The sequence below is a fragment of the Danio rerio genome, chromosome 12 (genome assembly GCF_049306965.1).
Source record: "Danio rerio strain Tuebingen ecotype United States chromosome 12, GRCz12tu, whole genome shotgun sequence".
Taxonomy (NCBI): Eukaryota; Metazoa; Chordata; class Actinopteri; order Cypriniformes; family Danionidae; genus Danio; species Danio rerio.
In genome coordinates this window covers 48,637,501-48,659,519 of record NC_133187.1, presented here as the reverse complement: position 1 = coordinate 48,659,519, position 22,019 = coordinate 48,637,501, and the positions used below count along the sequence as shown (strand labels likewise).

At 36.5% G+C, this 22,019-nt stretch overlaps 3 protein-coding genes and 1 long non-coding RNA gene across 5 annotated transcripts in view; 2 read left to right on the top strand and 2 right to left on the bottom strand.

The window, feature by feature from the left end:
* The window catches only part of hid1b (HID1 domain containing b), a 131,025-nt gene that overhangs the window by 78,147 nt on the left and 30,859 nt on the right, over positions 1-22,019 (bottom strand). The gene's annotated exons all lie outside the window — the stretch shown is intronic.
* On the bottom strand, positions 7,331-11,805 carry LOC100005356 (Peptidase_C13 domain-containing protein). The gene is given in 11 exon segments (NM_001328007.1): positions 7,331-7,805; positions 7,955-8,041; positions 8,139-8,257; positions 8,390-8,456; positions 8,723-8,785; positions 9,044-9,119; positions 9,417-9,487; positions 9,567-9,648; positions 10,966-11,063; positions 11,315-11,400; positions 11,758-11,805. Coding segments are annotated over 10 exon segments (792 nt in total). The 5' UTR covers positions 11,381-11,400; positions 11,758-11,805; the 3' UTR covers positions 7,331-7,742.
* Positions 9,044-9,854, top strand: LOC108191757 (uncharacterized). Its single transcript, XR_012388242.1, has 2 exons — positions 9,044-9,099; positions 9,439-9,854. It is a non-coding gene; the product is annotated as an uncharacterized lncRNA (long non-coding RNA).
* Positions 17,953-22,019, top strand: part of si:ch211-226h7.3 — a 68,133-nt gene continuing 64,066 nt past the window's right edge. Inside the window, exon 1 of one of the 2 annotated variants that reach the window (XM_073918926.1) lies at positions 17,953-18,068. The gene's annotated coding sequence lies outside the window, so the exon portion shown is untranslated. The remainder of the gene's footprint in view (positions 18,069-22,019) is intronic. The other variant, XM_073918925.1, reaches the window with a different exon arrangement.

Below are 22,019 nucleotides of genomic sequence, written 5' to 3'. Positions count from 1 at the left end.
CTTTTTTTTTTTTTTGTCTGTCTTACTCGGATATCTCACAGTGTTCACCAAAAATGACAAATTATATCCCTGGCAGTGTCTGGCAACAGTGCATACACACTGTAATATACGTGCCAGCAGGCATGGAAGGAGGGCGGGGCTTAGCGAAGGATTAATTCAGCTTATTCAGCTCACCTATAACGCATGTGTTCGGACTGTGGAAGTAACTGGAGTACCCAGAGGAAACCCACGACAACACGGAGAGAACATACAAACTCCACACAGAAACACCAACTGACCCAGCCGGGGCTGGAATCAGTGACCTTCTTGCTGGGAGGCAACAGTGCTAACCACTGAGACACCGTGCCGTCCCAACTATTAAATTGTGAAATTTTATTGCAATTTCTAATAACTGTTGTCTGATTGAATTAAGCTTCAAATTTAAATAATTTCTGTGATTTAAAGCTGAATTTTCATTATTGTTATGCCAGTCTTCAGACTCACATGATCCTTCAAAAATCATTATAATATCAGGATTTTCTGTTCTATTATCAGTTATTATTAGTAGAAAATCACTAATAATGATTCTTACAATTGTCAGTGATGAAAAGTCTTTGTTTTGCTTGATGGTATCATGGCACTGTGATACATTTTACTATTATGATTCTGTGATTAAAAAGTCAACGTCAAAATAATAGCTTTTATTTGCAATCAACAGACGAGGCGCTTTGTCAGTTTGTTAGAAAAACAAAAAGGCGGGAAATAAACAACCCTAAACTCACACAAAGAACCTTTTCAGCATTAAGGGTTTCTTTAGGATGATGTGGGTTTAAAAAGAAATGTTACTATGCATGAATTTTGTGTATGCAATAAGTCTTAATGTCTGTGTGTTTTTGCTCCTCTGTGGGGGCACCACAGTAAGATTTTGCATAGGGCACCCTTTTGGGCAGCAGCGGCCAAATAAATATGCATCTGTTTTTACTAGAGATGCACCGATAGTAAATTTCTCAGCCGATACCGATAGCCGATTTTTTAGAATGCTATCTGCCGATACCGATGTCGATACCGATAGTTTAATGGTTCTGCATTTTTACTAAATTAATTACCCATAATAACTCCAAAAATTCAATCATTCTGAACACAATGCATATAAAACTTTATTTTCTCCTATTGAACAGTTGTTTCACAGAGAATGGTCTCATAAACAGAGAACAAGTTGCTCAAACTAGCATTAATACATTAAAAATGTGTAAAATAAAGACTATCAATTTATTTATATTTTATTGATTCATATTAACATAACTAAATATAAAAGATGCCATTTTTATTCTAAAAAAAGCTCAAAATCACTCATCACAGTCAAAAACATATTTGTTTTATAGTCTGAACATCAAGCTGGTGATATTATTAATGAACCGTTTTGATAATATTATTAATATTAGTTAAATATGAAAAGCATCCTGCTTTACAAAGCATTTCCCTCAAATCCATGTCAAATATAGCTAAAACGTTCTTTACAATCAAGCATTTCTGTTTTCTAACTATCAAACATTTTAATCTGAGCGTTTTTATGATATTCACTAAATACTAACTGGATCATAAAGCATTTCTCACAATCATTTAGAAGTTCCCTAAAAAAATGTACGTCTCTGCATCATCGAACAGCAAACTTATTACATTTTTTTTATCTTTCTTGTTAAGTGACATCTACTATAACAATTCTAAACATAACAAGGACAAAACTGAGATAATTTTTATTGGCACCCCAGCACTTACCAGCAATATTTCCACCAGTTATTCCTGTGAGAGTGCTGGCTTGCACATTACAACATCTACTTCTGTAAAAAATGTAGGTGTAATCTTTGACTCCACACTCTCTTTTCAGTCTCACATGAAATCTGTCACTAAATCTGCATTCTTTCACTTACGTCGCATTTCACAACTGCGTCCCTTCATCAGTAGCAAGGATGCTGAGACTGTCATCCATGCATTTGTCTTCTCACGCATCGACTACTGTAATGCTCTTTTCATTGGCCTGCCTGCTAGCCTCATCACTAGATTACAGTATATTCAAAACTCTGCAGCTAGAATACTCACTCATACCAAACATTCTGCTCGCATAACCCCAATCTTGTATGATCTTCATTGGCTCCGGGTTGCATACCGGATTAAATTCAAAATTCTCCTCCTTGCATTTAGATCCTTAAATAACCTTGCACCCTCCTATCTCTGCAACATGCTTGTCCCCTACACCCCAACTCGCTCTTTACGGTCTGCTGACTCTGGCCTTCTTGCTGTCCCTCGGAACTGCCTCTCTTCAATGGGGGGCAGATCATTTAGTGTTATTGCACCCAAACTCTGGAACTCTCTACCACGCTCACTCCGCTCTGCTAATAATATCTCTGAATTCAAATCCTTACTTAAGACTCACTTATTTACTGAATGCTTCACATCTGATCTGCCAAACTGACCACTTAATCTGATCCACCACTACTCTGCTCATATGTCTCTTGGTCTTGTTTGTGTTATTCAAGTTTGTTATATTTGACCTCATGTATGTTTGTTTATCTTTTTGTTGCATTCCTTGTAAAGTGTCCTTGAGCTCTGGAAAGGCGCTATATAAATAAAAATTATTATTATTATTATTATTAAACATCTGCCCACAACATCTCATTCAATTCCCTTATTTAAGTGTAAGGGGTAAGTTCTTCTACACAAATAAAATCTTTTTTTGTTGTTAAAATGTTAAACTGTTAAAATGTTTAACTGAAGTTCCACCTCGCGAAATTTGAGCTGTGCATAGCTTACAAATTACATTTTTTGTTCTCATTGTGACCTACTTCAAAGTAATTCCACACAAGAGACATCTTCACATACACCGCAGCACACTCCCGCCCAATTTGATTGACAGGATATATCGGAACTGACCACTGGATATTTTTAAACAATCAGCCGATGGCCGATAGCGGGAAAAAAAGCTTCTATCGACTGATACGGATTGTTGTTCGATACATCGGTGCATCTCTAGTTTTTACCCATGGCTACGCCCCTGATATAATCAAAATATCATGCACATTCATGTGCAATTCAACATGTTTTCGTTTTTGGTGAGTTCTTAGGAAACTGAGGGCGTATGTAAAAATGCTCTGTGGGTGTCAAAACTTGCAATTACACAATTCAAAGAGTGATTTGTTTTTCCATCAATAAAATATTTAACCTATATTAACCCTTATGTAATTCAAATAGATTTCAGTTTTCCATCTAATTTAATCACATTATTCAAATGTAAAAGTTAACATTAGCTTTAGCTTAACCCCTTCATGTTCAGTTTATTTATTCGTTCATTTTCTTTTCTGCTTAGTCCCTTTCTTAATCAGGGGTCGTCACAGCAGAATGAACCGCCAACTCATACAGCATATTTTTTTGCGCAGCAGATGCCTTTTTAGCTGCAACCCATCACTGGGAAACATCCATACACTCTCATTCACACACATACACTAAGATCAATTTTAGCTTACCCAATTCCCCTATACCGTATGTCGTTGGACTGAGGGGGAAACTGGATCACCTGAAGGGAAACCCATGCATTCACGGGGAGAACATGCAAACTCCACACAGAAATGCCAACTGACCCACCTGAAGCTTGAGCCAGCGACCTTCTTGCTGTGAGGATATCGTACTACCCACTGCACCACTGCATCGTAATGTTTAGTTAATTAACTAATTAAATACATTTTATGACAACTGCTGAACTGTTTTGTGCATGTCTAATACATAAAATTGACCAATTTCTAAAAAGATATTGTTATTTGCTTTATACAATCACCTTTTATGTTTTAGATATATTAAATAAATGCTCAAAACAGGTAACATTTTCTAACATTTATTATGTAATTTCTCCATGAGATGAAAATAACAGACAATCTCTGTAAAAGAACACAAAAAACAACACATATTTTAACGCAGTGATGAACAACAACAAAAAAAGGCAACATATTTCTGGTTATGACATGTCTCATGCAACTTTTTAGTTTTTTGTTCTTACAAGTCACAGGTATTAACAAGGAAAAAATTCAACATCAAACATTAATTTCACATTTAACTTTAATTTTCACATTGTCATGTTACCCTTTGCCCTTTTTTGGTTACCGCTAGTCAGTGTGATGACAAACAAAATGCTGATGGCCCACTTGTAGCTTTATTTAGCATGGTCCCTTTATTAATCTGGGGTCGCCACAGTGGAATGAACTGCCAACTTATCCAGCATATGTTTTTCGCAGCGGATGCCCTTCCAGCTGAATTATCCATTCACACTCATTCACAGTTGTCTTTGATGAGCATAAATATACTTAAAGGCAACCTTTTAAAACAGCATGTTAGTTTATACTGTATACTTTTATACTTTTATTTTTGTACTTTTTTTCTACAGCCAAAACTCCACCTGACAAAAGTCTCGGTGCCTATCTATGTTTTAGGAACAGCTAATAATAACTTTACTTCTAGTTGATGATTTGGTATCATAAGTGGCTTATATGAAAGCTAAAGGCCTCTAGATTACACTTATTTTACCACAATAAAATATGATCATGCCTTTAATGATTTCATTAGGACAGTGCGGTCTGACTCTGCTTAGACTAAAGTCTCATCACTGAACAGAAATAATGTCCAGTATAGAATATAAAGTCCTGCTGCAGTGGAGACAGAATGAATATTGTGTCTGACTCCATCATGAGCTTGGAGGACTGCATCCATACATCTCTGACGTGACTCACATCACTGATTAATAAAGTCATCTGGAATGAAGAAGAAAGCCTTCCTGCAGGACTCCCAGAGTTCATCAAGACTCTTTGGATTCATCTTCAATGCCTCCTTCATCTTACCCCAGGCATGCTCAATAATGTTCATGTCTGGTGACTGGGCTGGCCAATCCTTCAGCAGCTTAACCTTCTTTGCTTTCAGGAGCTTTGATGTGGAGGCTGAAGTATGAGCAGGAGCGCTATCCTGCTGGAGAATTGTCCCTCTCCTGTGGTTTGTAATGTAATGGGCAGCACAAATGTCTTGATACCTCAGGCTGTTGATGTTGATCATCCACTATGCAGATCTCTCACACGCCCCCATACTGAATGAACCCCAAACCATGATTTCTCCTTCACCAAACTTGACTGATTTCAAAGAGAATCTTGTCTCCATGTGGGTTCTAGTAGGTCTTTTGCAGTATTTGTGATATATATATATAAATATATATATATATATATATAATAATTCATTTTATTTATAAATGGCGCCTTTCTGGACACCCAAGGTCGCATTACAGTAAGCATCATCAGACATGCTAAACAACTTAAACATTACTAAAAACAATCATTGACCAAACAAGTTAAAACGCAATAGCGAATATAAAAGAACATAATAAAAACATGATAAAAAAATTGTTAAGTAAAAGCCTGCTTAAAAAGATGGGTCTTTATACGTGATTTAAAATTGTGAAGACTATCACTGCTCCTAAGATCTACTGGAAGTGAGTTCCATAGCCTAGGAGCCATAGAGCTAAAAGATCTGTCTCCCATTTTGCTCAGTCGAGTGCGAGGTGGTGCCAGAGTGAAGTTGTTAGCTGACCTAAGGGTACGAGAAGGGGTGTAGATATGGAGAAGTTCAGTGAGATATTGAGGAGCGAGATTATGAAGTGCCTTGAAAGTTAGAAGTAATATTTTAAAATCAATTCGATATTTTACTGGAAGCTGATAGAGGAGTGGTGTGACGTGCTCGTGAGATGGGGTCCTAGAGATGACACGAGCTGCATGGTTCTTAACCAGTTGGAGTTTATGGAGAAGTTTGGAAGGAAGTCCAGAAAGAAGTGCATTACAGTAGTCAAGACGTGAAGTAACTAATGCGTGGATGAGAATGGCTGTGTTAGTTGAGAGAGAAGGGCGGAGACGAGTGACATTACGCAGGTGGAAATATGCAGTACGTGTAATATTATTAATGTGACCTTCAAATGAGAGTGTGCTATCCAAGATGACACCCAAACTCTTTACCTGCATGGAGAGAAAAATTGTACTGTTATCAATGTTTATAGTGAATTTATCAGCTTTATCCAAAACACTTTTAGTGCCGATGAGAAGGGCTTCAGTTTTGTCGCTGTTTAATTTTAAAAAGTTAGCTGAAAGCCAGATTTTTATTTCAGCTAAACATCTGCTCAAAGCAGGAGGAGGAAAAGAACAGGAGGGCTTGGTGGACAGGTAGAGTTGAGTGTGGTCAGCATAACAGTGAAATTGTATGTTGTATTTTCTGAAAATGTGACCAAGAGGCAGTAGATATATGATAAACAGGAGTGGACCCAGTACAGAACCCTGTGGGACACCAGTAGTGACAATCTGCGATCTTGACTTAAAATCTTTAATTTGAACAAACTGAGTACGATCTTCAAGATATGACTTCAACCATAAAAGAGGGGTGCCAGAGATCCCTGGTGAGGCAAGCCTATTCAAAAGAACCTCGTGCGAAACCGTGTCAAAGGCTGCAGAATAAGAATTGACAGTAAACCAGAGTCTGCTGCCAATAGTAGATCATTATATATATATATAATAAAATATTTTATAGTTGCTTTTATTTTCTATTGCATAACATCAATTTCTCCATCGTGTAGATTCTATTGTTATATTATTACTTTATTTTGTTATTGTTGTCACTAATTCAAGGTCACGAGTGGTACTGTAAGCATTTTACTGTGTATGACTCTGTATGCACCAAATGCAAGGTATTCATTCATTTTCTTTTTGGCTTAGTCCCTTATTTATTAGGGGTTGCCACAGTGGAATGAACCGCCAACTTAACCAGCATATGTTTCACACAGCAGATACCCTTCCAGCTGCAACCCAGTACTGAGAAACTCTTTCACACACACATACACATACACTACGACCAATTCAGCTTACCCAAGTCCCCTATAGCGCATGTGTTTGGATTGTGGGGGAAACCGGAGCATCCGGAGGAAACCCACGGCAACATGGGGAGAACATGCAAACTCCACACAGAAATGCCAACTGACTCAGCCGGGACTCAAACCAGTGACCTTCTTGCTGTGAGGCCACAGTGCTAACCACTGAGCCACCGTGCCGTATAATACAATTGTAATTAGATTTTCATCAGTTACATTTTTTTTTTATAAAACATATTTCTAGAAGAAATAATCTAGAAGAAAAATGTTTCTTGAGCATCAGTTCAGCAAATTGGAAATGTTTCTAGGTTGATGCACCCATGAACGCACAAACTGTTGGAAACTCTACATGCTCTATAAGACATTGTAAAAATGATGTCCATGCAGAATAAATAAAGCACAAAACAAACAGCATTTTTCCCTTTTCCCAGTTTTATTCATTTTTTTGGTTGTTAGTTCACACACAGTCCCAATGAGTCATTTTAGATCAAAAAAGAAGGAAGAAGAAAGAAAAAACCCAGTCCAAACTAAATAATAAAAAGCTCATTAGCTACAGTTACGTAAAATGAAAGAATCACAGACAGTTGGAAATCAATATGATGTTTCTAAATAAAAAATACCTTTAGCAGGAGCACATCAATTTAATCTAAAGCATTTCTTTCAGTTAAAAGCCATTTTAAAATCTCACTAAGCACAAACTGTCAGCAGATAGCGTATATAATGCTGCACTCGATTCAGTTCTAATCATCAATGCAGAGGTTTGAAAGAAGAAAAGGTCATCAGATTATGCTGATCATTTTCATCAGCGCTTCAGGGAGAAGTCTTCTCAAGCGCAGTCTGAACAGTCTTCCAACTTCAGAAAGTTACTGATCAGAAGTTTAGGAATTTCCTTGAAAAGAGGGAAACAAAAGAAATTCACAGCAGCTTAGAAATGTTTAAAATGCTTGTTCGTGTTTAGTTGTGAAAGAAATAATTAAATATTCACTTAAAGTTTAAGAAAGAGAAGATATATTCTCATAAAGTGTTGGACTTTCATACCTTGTCTCCAATCTCGCAGGGACAGGAATCATCTTTGTTTTTGATGTACTCAAACAGCTTACTGAATGTAGCTTTTTCAAGATCAGCCTGTAAAAGTTCAGACAAATAAGCATGCTTTACTTTTAATGTAATACGATGTAGACTTGGCAAATACAGTTAAAGCTCACTGATGACAAACTCCTACCGTAGAAATGAACGTCAGCCAGGCAGCTGAGAATTGATCTGAGAGGTAAATGCCTCTGTCAGGGTCGTTCTGAACGCTTGTGTTCTGGTTAGCAGAGTCACATGAAGCCACTCCATAGACTGGAGAGGACATATACACATTAGATTTTTGCCTTTGTTTTTTTCAACGCCTCTCAGTTAATTAATTAATTAATTTTATTACATTTTCATCAAATAAATTATGGACAACTTTTTTTAAAAGTGCCATCTCACCATGGATGTTTGGATAAAGGCCTGTGAACACCGACTGAGAGTTATCGCTGTCCATGAAGATCACCATCTGCAAAAAATACAGAGGTTAATAGTGTTTTCTATATCATTACAGAAAATATTAACCCCCACTTGAAAGCTTTGTGCTCGTTAAAAGCAAGAATATACACCAGGCCTGAATTAGCTTTCAGATTACAAGCTGGAATTTATTCTGTGATGTGGAAAAGGCCAAGACTGACAGCAAATAATCAGTTTCATTTGTCATATAACAAAGAATAACTGTACAAATGGTGCTAAAAATATTCAATCTTCAGTCAAGATTCACTGAATACGTACCTTTGAGTATTTCTTATTGTCAGACATAGTGTTTATTGTTGTTGTGAACTGATGTGCATCAAGCTGTCATAAAAATACAGAATTAATCATCTAGAAGTGAACAAGCAGTCCAATTAAACACAATCCCAATATCATTTATAACATTTCTAGTTGTAGTGAGGGTAACCTTTGTATTGTACCATGAAAATATTTACAGTTGCTTGTTCAGATTGATAATGCCGTAATGTGCAGTCACAAAAATCTAAAACCTCAGTGTGTGTGTGTGTGTGTGTGTGTGTGTGTGTGTATATGATCTTTTGAAACTTTTCTTTTTGTACTTACAGAGTCCTGAGGAAATTGAAAGTTGGCATCACTTCCCACTCCTGACATGTAGATGAGTATGTTGTCATTTTTTCCACTGCATTAAATGAAAATGATGCTTTATTTTAGCTACAAAATCATGTTAGCTACAAGCAGGAATTACAAGACCAGGAACAGAAGCAGTAAGTCTGTCACAATTATTTAACTGTACATTAGAATAGCAAATGATCATTTTAGACAAATCAGTTTGACGGCTGATAATGCTGTCAACTACTGAATTATTAATGAATTAACTGTAAAAAAACAAACAAACATGAGAACTCAAAGATTGGCTGCTAAAAAACTACACAAAAGTAAAATATACTTAAACACTGAATCATCAACAAACACAAACCTTCTTATGATTTTCCCCCCAGCACTGTCATCCCCTCGAAGAACGGCAACAAAATTCTTCGATTTCACCTTCTGTAGGATAATAATTATGCTCAGATACTGATCAAATCATGAAAGGATGTTTCACATTAATGAAAAGAAAAGAAGTTACATTTCCAGTGTAGTCCAGAGGCACCGATTTGTACACGTTTGTCTGATCAACAACACTGCGGATGCTTCCAGGAAAGGGATTGCTGCAGACAGAGAAGAAGAAGAAAGCGTTTAACACATTAGCACCACCCATCAGACCTTTCCTGTGATGATGTTGTAATGTTTATTTTGCTTTTGTCCTAATTTTTCTCTTTTAAAAAAATTGACATTTATAACACTTCTGTTCAATTACAAAAAATTAAACACTAATACAAGACTGTTTCTAAATAAAATGGAAGTGATGGTAAACTTGAAATCATTTTAAATCAATTTCTTCAAGTAGAGTCTGAGACCGATTAAACACAATTACTCATGTAAGATTTACCAAGTATAGTACACCAACACAATCTCACGGCAATTCGTAACTTTTTGATTTAGTGGCTAATTCGTATGAATTCGTACGATCTAATTCGTACAATTTAGTACGATTTGCTCATCATCCAATGAATGTTGGGGTTAGGGGTGGGGTTAGGTGCCACGCCTCCTTTTTAAAATCGTACATTTTTGTACAACTGAACTCATCCGAATTTGTACGAATTAGCCACTAAACTGACAAAACGCAAAATACTTAGGCTTTCTCGTGAGATCAGGCTGAATACACACCAACCCTCACCAAAGAAACAGGCAGTGTGTTACAGTATACTTGCAACTCCTACTGAAGTCTCTGGTAACTAATGCAAAGTCAAGATTTACGGCCCTAAAGAATGTGAGTTTGCCTCAATCTCTGACAAACATCCACAGAAAGACAGAGAGAGACACTCATGCTCCCAACAAAACAAGATTGGCCGTTAAGTGTGTGAATGACAGAGTGTATTAGTGTTTCCAAACACGAGTCCGTCTACTCTCAGTGCTGTGTTCTGACTGGAAGCGCACCCCCTGCATAAAAATGCCAGAGTAGTTGGCGGAGTAAAAGGTCACAATCTCAAAACTGTAAATGCATTTTTACCATGCAAATGTACCAGGAGTCAAACAGAAGGATTCTGTGTCATTGGTCAGAACCACCTGCAGTAGGTGTGGTCTCTGAAAAAGTTAACGCCTACTAACTCTTTTTGTATATTAGTGGATGAAATAACACCATTTACTGTTTTCAATCTGGTTAGATTAATCACTTATGCTTATTAATAAGGCTCTCTCTCTTCTCTCTTAACTAATGATCTTTTTTTCTTGTTGATGAGTTCATAAATCTTTGTTTGTGTATGAAGCTCTGAACTGAAGCTTCCCTCCAAATGCAATGGCTTATGGGCAATATCAGCTCTTATTACTGTATATTTAGAATGGATAGATTGGACATTGGGACACAATTTAAGATCAAGTTTCACTATGAAACACACAAGAGTCAAACGCTGCAGGACAAAACTCACTTGGGATTATTAGCGATGTCGTCATACATCATCACCACAATCTGCTCATCAGGTATTCCTTGCTTCTTCATTAACTGATATGCACAGCACACATTGGCCTAACGCAGACACACACACACACACACACACACACGCACGCACGCACGCACGCACGCACACACACACACACACACACACACACACACACACACACACACACACACACACACACACACACACACACAAACACACACACACACACACACATTTTTCTATGTTTAATTACAGCTATAAACAAATTTTCATCCAGCACAGCTTGTGGAATACATAAGAAATGTTTTGATAATAATAAAGAGAAAGAAGCACAAACCTGGTGTCTGTAATTGTCCCAGTCCTTTGAGCCAGCAACAAGCAGAACCCATGTTTTTCCAGACATGTCTTGAGGCTTTTCAAAGTCTACGGTATTAAAATAAATGTAATACATAACAGTAATAAGAATTGTTGTTATATTATTAATATTAGTATTTAAATCTGCACTGATGTTGTTCTGGAGGGTTTAAACATGCTTTTGCAAATTCTCACACATTTGTAAAGTGTTTTAAGAAACAAAAAAGAAAAAAGCACAAGCAGGTTAAAAAGCTCAAGAATTAATCTCTAAAGTGTTGAAATGCCAATCCCTAATCAGCAACTATTAAAAAGACCAGTGGTTTACCTTTTTAAACAGCAAAAACAATTAAAACAACAGACCATATATCTCATACAAAATGATTATTGATTCAGATTTTTCATAAAGTGGACTGGATCATACAGTACCTGTGTGAAGTATCAGCTGTTCTTCTGTGTCTCTCCAGGTGTTTGGTTGACTTTAATCTGACCATGTCTGTCTTTATATAGGATGTCTGTCACTTTGATCTGGGACATATGGGTGGAGAGATTGGTGTGGTTTTCCATTTAATATTATGCAATATTTCCATGTAAGTTGCAAAAAAAAATATTGCCAAATATTAAATAAGTAACATGCAATACACCTTGAGCACAGAGCAAAATTAACCAAGGATATGATAAAACATTTAAAAAATATATAAAAAGCAAGACAAATGACATTTCTTTTGATGTAGACCAAATGAGTTGTAATTAATGTCTGTATTAATGTAATATTAATGTAAGTTTTGTTTTTGCTTTCTCCCAAAGGTTTTTGAATTAAATCGTTTTTTCATCACTTTAAACATCTTTCATAGATCCTTTATCTTTCCCCTTGCACTAATTGTGCAGCACATTCATCAATTACTGTTCATGTTCATCAGATCTGACTTTGGGTGTTTAGACTCTTAAAATAAAAACTTTGCAGATCTAATAAATTCAGTGGACACAAGAAAACTAGTTTACATTTATTTACATTCACAATTACACACAAGTAATCAAAAGAGAAATAATCCTTTACGCCAGAAGAAAACCTCACACATTTACACGCTGGTTTTTTTTATTTTGTATGTTTTTTGAGAAATGATTAGATATCCTACAGAGAAGCCAAAGTACATTTTCATCTGTGGAGAAAATAATGCAGAGATAGTCAGCACGAAACAGTCATCATGAATTCATTAATATAACTCAAGCTGTTTGATTATACAGAATCACCGCTTTTACATGTTTTCCCTTTACTTTTTGTGAGTTTTCGTCAAAACTCTTTGTCCTAATCTTTAAGTAATCATTCAGACAATAACATAAACAAGAATATTGTTGAAATACTAACAATGCACCTTTCATGGAAAGAACTTCATGCATCATTTTAAATACACAGCATTTGCGCTTGATATTAAACATTCTAATAGATTTGACATTCATTGAGCTGCTTCTCATGGCTTCATTAAAGGAAATTACTTTATAGAAAAGGTTGGTGACGCAGTGGCGGAGTGGGTAGCACGTTCGCCTCACAGGAAAAAGGTCGCTGGTTCGAACTTCGGCTCAGTTGGCAATTCTGTGAGGAATTTGCATGTTCTCCCTGCGTTCGCGTGGGTTTCCTCTGAGTGCTCTGGTTTCCTCCCATAGTCCAAAGACATGCTGCAGGTGAATTGGGTAAGCTAAATTGTCCGTAGTGTATGAGTGTGACAGGCCTATACGACAGGCTGAGCGGAAGGTGTAAAAAAAGTCGTTAGCATATAGAACTTAATCCAAAAAGAGCCGACCCCGCAATCATACGGGACAAAAGCCAAAGAAAAAGAAGAAGACTTTATAGAAAAGGTTATGAAAATATGTGTAAGTGTGTGAAAACCTTTTTGTTAATCAACTTGGAAGTAGCCAAACGTTTTCACCTTTAAAATAAAAATTGGCAATTTTACGTTTCACCTAATGGGCTCTATTTTGAAGGTCTATGGCCAAATCGCAGGGCGCAAACGCTTTCAGGGCATGTCAGAATCCACTTTTGCTAATATAAGGATGGAAAAATCTGCTCTGCGCCGTGGTGCATGATCTAAAAGGGTTGAGTTTATTTTCTTAATGAGTTATAGGTGTATTTTGAAAATAAACCAATCAGAGTCTCATCTCCCATTCCCTTTATGAGCCAGTTGCGTCGCACCATGGCACATATTGCTATTTATATCCTATATATATCCTTATTATATCCTATTAATATCCTTAATATTTTAATTCTTTTTCATTTGTAGAGATATTTGCGTATTGCTCTACATCTTTTGTGTATTAAGCAGTGTGTAAGCGTGGTGCATAACTAACGCGCTCTGCGCTGGACAATAGACCGGCTTTGTTTTGGTCTATTGAAAAATTTATTATAGTTTCTCAAAATAGCAACGCGCCAGCAGTGCGCCTCTGAAGGCCTTTCTTTTTAGACCAGAATGCCTACGGGTGCACACATGAGCGCAAATGCATTTGCTATTTAAACAGCGTAGTGAAAAACATTGAAACGACTCTTGCGCCAAGCTGAAACTAGCAAACAACTATTGCGTTGGGGCTTGCGTCATATTGCGCCGGGTGTGCCCAACGTTTTAACAGTTACTTAAGTGTATTCTATTATTGAAAATGGCTTAATCATCCATAAAACAACATATAAAAATTCCTTCCACACCTTCATAACGAATGAATCATTCATTGAGACCTTTACGTTTGTGTTAGAGCTTGTTTTGTGAAGATTTTTTTTCTTTTATGATGATTTCCTAAGAAACTGAGAGATTAGGCAAGGCAAGTTTTTTTATTTAGCACATTTCATACACACTGGCAATTGAAAGTGCTTTACACAATAAACAGGAATGAAAGAAACACGTTTAAGAAAATAACAACAAATAGTAAAAATGATGAAAACATTCCAATGTGTTGAAACGGGTTATAAATGAATGAAAAAGAAAAGAAAGACACAATAGTGCGATCTGTCAGACAGCACACTGCTCATTCAGTAAAGGCACAGCTAAACAGATGTGTTTTCAGTCTGGATTTGAACGTGCCTAATGTTGAAGCACATCTGATTATTTCTGGAAGCTGATTCCTGCAGCGAGAGGCGCTGTTATTAGCTGAAGGCAGATTCACCCTGCTGACTGAAGTGTTGGAGTTTCTAATTTATGGGATCCTAAAGATCTGAGTGATCTGTTGGGTTTGTATTCAGTGAGTATATCTGTAATGTATTGAGGTCCTAGGCCATTTAGTGATTTATAGACCAGTAATAATACTTTAAACTCTATTCTGAGTGTAACTGGAAGCCAGTGTAAAGACCTGAGGACAGCTGTGATGTGCTCTGATTTCCTGGTTCTGGTCAGAATCCTGGCTGCAGCGTTCTGGATAAGCTGTAAGTGATGTTTTGTAAACAAATTTCAGGAGGAGCATGCGCAGAAGTTTCAGTATCGAATACGTCATTGACAATTATTATCAAATCAGTTCCTGAACAAACCCCTATATATATATATCAAAGCTGTCTTACCTGCAGCATCTCACGACTTTATCATCATCCTTCACCACTTCCATCTACCACTCTAACGTCCAAAGCCACAAAGAAATCCAGCCAGGTTCGACACAATCCATACCAGCGACCAAATATTATTTTCTTACCTAAAGTTGGTAAGATGTGCTCTGAGCTTGCTCAGTAATGCGAGTAATGTTGGTCTGTGTCATGCCGACAAACTGTTAGATGAAGATGTAGCCTTCAACTTCCCAAAAATGTATAAAAACGCTACAAATGTGGACCAAGATAAAGTAATCCTGCGTCTGTCAGTCTCCGCTGATGTCAAGAGCAAGGCCAGGGGTTACAGTGAAATACTGCCTTTTTTTTCTCATCTGCAAGGCTACATTTCTAAGTGTCTCTTGTAAGTTTATTCTTTAAATCATTTCTGTGAATACCGAATGAGAGGATGATAACTCGCACCAAAAGCTGCTGTGATGTGCGTGACTGTTTAAAAGATTTCATTATCGCACATGGTGTGTTTTTCACCTGCTTTCTTTTGCTCAGTTATTTTTGTTAATATGGATTAATCATCATTCTTTAAAATAACATTGCTCTAATATGAGACTATTAAAGCTAACTCAGAATCTCATTATTATTATTATTCAGTCTTTGTATACTATTCCATATATTAATGATGTATTGTTTTTTTTTAAACCAATTTAAGATATTTGACAATAAAATAGATAAAAAGATAATATGTTGCATTTTGGCATGTTTATTTATTTATTTATTTATTTATTTATGAACTATCTATGGACATAAAGTTCAATAAAAAAGATCCTGGGTTTGAAGAATATTGTGTTCCTGGACTTCACTGAGCTCAGGTAATAGTTTATTGTATAAATATTGTGAATGAACTTGACTGTTGATGTCTTAAATAATAATGTCAAATAACCAACATTTGTCAAAATGGATAAATCTCGTTTTGCAACAAAACTCTTCATTGACAAATAACTTTTTCAGTAGATTTGCTATATGTTGGTTTATAAAGTTTGCAGAGTTTTATAGAGTGCACTGACTCTCACAAGTGTTTCTCCAGTTATTTTGTGTGATTAAAATATTTTAAATAAACTGCAAACAAAAAAGTAATAAAGTAATAAACTAAAATAAACTTTCCTCTGATTCCATCTTAAAACTCTTCCCTCTTAGTCACATCCCTGTCTGATGGCTCATTATGCAGGTCTTTGTCTTTTCAGTTGTGACTCACTGCATAGCAATGATAGTTCACACCTTCCCGCATAAATCAATTTCACTCAAAAAGTGACTTAGAAATTTTAATTCATTATATTGTTTTCTGTGAGCAAGTGAACAAGATGATTTCCACATGATTTTTAAGCAAAACACTAGGCTACAACATTCATTTCTCAAAAGTCTTGTGCACTAATGTTCTCTGTGTGACTTCACAATTTCAGTTTTTCACTAACCACGCATAAACGTTTCTTTCTCAAAAACACAAACACATACGAATATGCTGCTTAGGTATTAATGTAGCCCAACTTGTGCTGTTTACAGTGTTATCCCACTTTAGCCATTTATATGTTTTTAAGACACTGAAAACAACACAAATGTCAATGCATGTCCAAACTTCTCCAGAGCCCCAAAACACCCTCAGACACCAGAGGGTTAAGGAATGCAGATAGACATATTCAGCAGTCAGTGACATCAACAACTATGTACAGTATGTGCAAGTTGAATGTTGAGGCAGAAGATTCCACTGGGTGGCACTGTGCCTTTGCTTATCTCAATTTATTATACCTCTTGGTTGTGCAAAAATATCTACAGCAACAGCAAGTAAATGTGAATACTGTAGTGTTTTTAAATCATACTAGAGTGAAGTAGTTGAACTAATCTGTTGGGGTAGTTCTATAGTTGGTATGGGCAGGGCCAGATTAATGTAAGGGCTAGGTGCAGCTGAAGCCCCAGCCCCCAGGGCCCACGGAAGAAGGGGGCCCTTGATTGGCTGAATAATTAATTTGCGATATGACGCTGGAAACGCCTCTTTGCTATATGCTTTCTCTCGTAGATAATGTGAAGTGTTCCTTTCGGTTCATTGCTGTTCAAAAACAGTGACGCCAGTGCTAAGCTGTGGCTCAAGGTGACTGTAGCCCAATCAGAATATTGAATAGCCCTGTTTTAGTCACCCATAAGGGTGATTAGATGCCCCAATTTTCCCAGAACAGTCCCTTACTACCGCAAGAGCCGTCCAGTCAAAAGTAGGCTAATATATTATTCTGTGTGTTTGTATGGGTGTATATGGACATGCGATGCTTAAGCGTATGCGTATAGTGCTATATCATACAGAAATACGCTTAAACATCGCATGTCCATATACACCCATACAAACACACACACATATACATTTGTATGTACGTACATATATATATATATATATATATATATATATATATATATATATATATATATATATATATATATATATATATATATATATATATATATATATACACGTACACATATATAAACATGTACACCCATATAATGCATATACAAACACATACATATTCAACAATATATGATGATAATCTGTAAACTATCTATAGAAAAACTGTTATACAAAAAAGAAGAAAAATCTAATTTTCATTTAAACCTGCAAATCTGGTTGGTTTTAATGTATAGATCCAAAAAGCCTCTAATCTATCAGGCTTTTTGGCAAAAAAAGGTAAATCATGGTTTAATTAGTCATTATTAGGTTATTTGTAAATGTCCTCTCCTCTTGTGCATGAACTAGGCTGTTGAATGGTCAGCGTATGAGGCAGCCAAGCTAACCTAGCTTCAATTTTGATTACATTATTTTCTAATCATTTGCGTATTAGGTCGTGAGTATACCCCTGTAATGTATACTGCAATCCTTTTTTTTTTTTTTTGTCTGTCTTACTCGGATATCTCACAGTGTTCACCAAAAATGACAAATTATATCCCTGGCAGTGTCTGGCAACAGTGCATACACACTGTAATATACGTGCCAGCAGGCATGGAAGGAGGGCGGGGCTTAGCGAAGGATTAATTCAGCTTATTCAGCTCACCTATAACGCATGTGTTCGGACTGTGGAAGTAACCGGAGTACCCAAAGGAAACCACAACAACACGGAGAGAACATACAAACTCCACACAGAAACACCAACTGACCCAGCTGGAATCCTGGCTGCAGCGTTCTGGATAAGCTGTAAGTGATGTTTTGTAAACAAATTTCAGGAGGAGCATGCGCAGAAGTTTCAGTATCGAATACGTCATTGACAATTATTATCAAATCAGTTCCTGAACAAACCCCTATATATATATATCAAAGCTGTCTTACCTGCAGCATCTCACGACTTTATCATCCTCCTTCACCACTTCCATCTACCACTCTAACGTCCAAAGCCACAAAGAAATCCAGCCAGGTTCGACACAATCCATACCAGCGACCAAATATTATTTTCTTACCTAAAGTTGGTAAGATGTGCTCTGAGCTTGCTCAGTAATGCGAGTAATGTTGGTCTGTGTCATGCCGACAAACTGTTAGATGAAGATGTAGCCTTCAACTTCCCAAAAATGTATAAAAACGCTACAAATGTGGACCAAGATAAAGTAATCCTGCGTCTGTCAGTCTCCGCTGATGTCAAGAGCAAGGCCAGGGGTTACAGTGAAATACTGCCTTTTTTTTCTCATCTGCAAGGCTACATTTCTAAGTGTCTCTTGTAAGTTTATTTTTTAAATCATTTCTGTGAATACCGAATGAGAGGATGATAACTCGCACCAAAAGCTGCTGTGATGTGCGTGACTGTTTAAAAGATTTCATTATCGCACATGGTGTGTTTTTCACCTGCTTTCTTTTGCTCAGTTATTTTTGTTAATATGGATTAATCATCATTCTTTAAAATAACATTGCTCTAATATGAGACTATTAAAGCTAACTCAGAATCTCATTATTATTATTATTCAGTCTTTGTATACTATTCCATATATTAATGATGTATTGTTTTTTTTTAAACCAATTTAAGATATTTGACAATAAAATAGATAAAAAGATAATATGTTGCATTTTGGCATGTTTATTTATTTATTTATTTATTTATTTATGAACTATCTATGGACATAAAGTTCAATAAAAAAGATCCTGGGTTTGAAGAATATTGTGTTCCTGGACTTCACTGAGCTCAGGTAATAGTTTATTGTATAAATATTGTGAATGAACTTGACTGTTGATGTCTTAAATAATAATGTCAAATAACCAACATTTGTCAAAATGGATAAATCTCGTTTGGCAACAAAACTCTTCATTGACAAATAACTTTTTCAGTAGATTTGCTATATGTTGGTTTATAAAGTTTGCAGAGTTTTATAGAGTGTACTGACTCTCTCAAGTGTATCTCCAGTTATTTTGTGTGATTAATATATTTTAAATAAACTGCAAACAAAAAAGTAAATAAACTTTCCTCTGATTCCATCTTAAAACTCTTCCCTCTTAGTCACATCCCTGTCTGATGGCTCATTATGCAGGTCTTTGTCTTTTCAGGTTTGACTCACTGCATAGCAATGATAGTTCACACCTTCCCGCATAAATCAATTTCACTCAAAAAGTGACTTATAGAAATTTTAATTCATTATATTGTTTTCTGTGAACAAGATTATTCTCACATCATTCTGAAGCAAAAAACACTAGGCTACAACATCCATTTCTTTAAAGTCTTGTGCACAAATGTTCTCTGTGTGTTTCACGGCCTTGTTTCAGTGACTTTAAAATGAAATTTTTTCACTAACCACGCATAAACGTTTCTTTCTCAAAAACACAAACACATACGAATATGCTGCTTAGGTATTAATGTAGCCCAACTTGTGCTGTTTACAGTTTATCACACTTTAGCCATTTATATGTTTTTAAGATACTGAAAACAACACAAATGTCAATGCATGTCCAAACTTCTCCAGAGCCCCAAAACACCCTCAGACCCCAGAGGGTTAAGGAATGCAGATAGACATATTCAGCAGTCAGTGACATCAACAACTATGTACAGTATGTGCAAGTTGAATGTTGAGGCAGAAGATTCCACTGGGTGGCACTGTGCCTTTGCTTATCTCACTTTATTATACCTCTTGGTTGTGCAAAAATATCTACAGCAACAGCAAGTAAATGTGAATACTGTAGTGTTTTTAAGTCATACTAGAGTGAAGTAGTTGAACTAATCTGTTGGGGTAGTTCTATAGTTGGTATGGGCAGGGCCAGATTAATGTAAGGGCTAGGTGCAGCTGAAGCCCCAGGGCCCACGGAAGAAGGGGGCCCTTGATTGGCTGAATATTTATATTTGGCTATGTATATATGGCTGAATAATTAATTTGCGATATGACGCTGGAAACGCCTCTTTGCGTTATGCTTTCTCTCGTAAATAATGTGAAGTGTTCCTTTCGGTTCATTGCTGTTCAAAAACAGTGACACCAGTGCTAAGCTGTGGCTCAAGGTGACTGTAGCCCAATCAGAATATTGAATAGCCCTGTTTTAGTCACCCATAAGGGTGATTAGATGCCCCAATTTTCCCAGGACAGTCCCTTACTACCACGAGAGCCGTCCAGTCAAAAGTAGGGTAATATATTATTCTGTGTGTGTTTGTATGGGTGTATATGGACATGTGATGTTTAAGCGCATTTCTTTACATATTTGCTTATTAGTTCTATATCATATATAGAACACACACACACACACACACACACACACACACACACACACACACACACACACACACACACACACACACACACACACACACACACACACACACACGGAAGGATCTATTATGCAGTATTAGTCACACTTTCACTCAAACATTCAATACGCACGAAGGTGCGAACACACAACAACAATAGCAATAAAGGTCTTAAGGCTGGCGGCTGACAGACACAGAGTATTTACCAGGCATGGGTCAGAGGCAGGCGGCGTGATTCAGAGTCCGTGTATCAGGCTTGGGTCGAGGGCAGGCAGCGAGTATCAGAGTCTGTGTAACAGGCTTGGGTCGTGGGCAGGTAGAAGGCAAAGCAGAGTCAGAAACAGGCAGAAGTAATTCACAGGAGATCAGGCAGGATATAACGCTCAGTAATGCTGGCCGGGGCTGAACAAGTTTTCGCACTGAATGAAGGTTTGAGTGCGGCTTATAAAGGGTACGTGGGTCATTAACAGAATGGAGAACAGGTGTGCGCGATCAGTGTAAGTGGATGATGTAATGCTAAAAGTCCGGAGATGGTAGCCTCTACTGGCCAGCGAGGGGAATGGCTGGGACCGAGTCGGTGACATATATATATATATATATATATATATATATATATATATATATATATATATATATATATATATATATATATATATATAATAATAAGCAAATATGTACAGATAAATATGCTTAAACATTGCATATCCATATACACCCATACAAACACACACACATATACATTTGTATATATATATATATATATATATATATATATATATATATATATATATATATATATATATATATATATATATACGTACATATATATATATAAACATGTACACACAATAATGCATATACAAACACATACATATTCAACAATATATGATGATAATCTGTAAACTATCTATAGAAAAACTGTTATACAAAAAAGAAGAAAAATCTAATTTTCATTTAAACCTGGAAATCTGGTTGGTTTTAATGTATAGATCCAAAAAGCATCTAATCTATCAGGCTTTTTGGCAAAAAAAGGTAAATCACGGTTTAATTAGTCATTATTAGGTTATTTGTAAATGTCCCCTCTCCTCTTGTGCATGAACTAAGCTGTTGAATGGTCAGCGTATGAGGCAGCCAAGCTAACCTAGCTTCAATTTTGATTACATTATTTTCTAATCATTTGCGTATTAGGTCGTGAGTATACCCCTGTAATGTATACTGCAATCCTTTTTTTTTTTTTTTGTCTGTCTTACTCGGATATCTCACAGTGTTCACCAAAAATGACAAATTATATCCCTGGCAGTGTCTGGCAACAGTGCATACACACTGTAATATACGTGCCAGCAGGCATGGAAGGAGGGCGGGGCTTAGCGAAGGATTAATTCAGCTTATTCAGCTCACCTATAACGCATGTGTTCGGACTGTGGAAGTAACCGGAG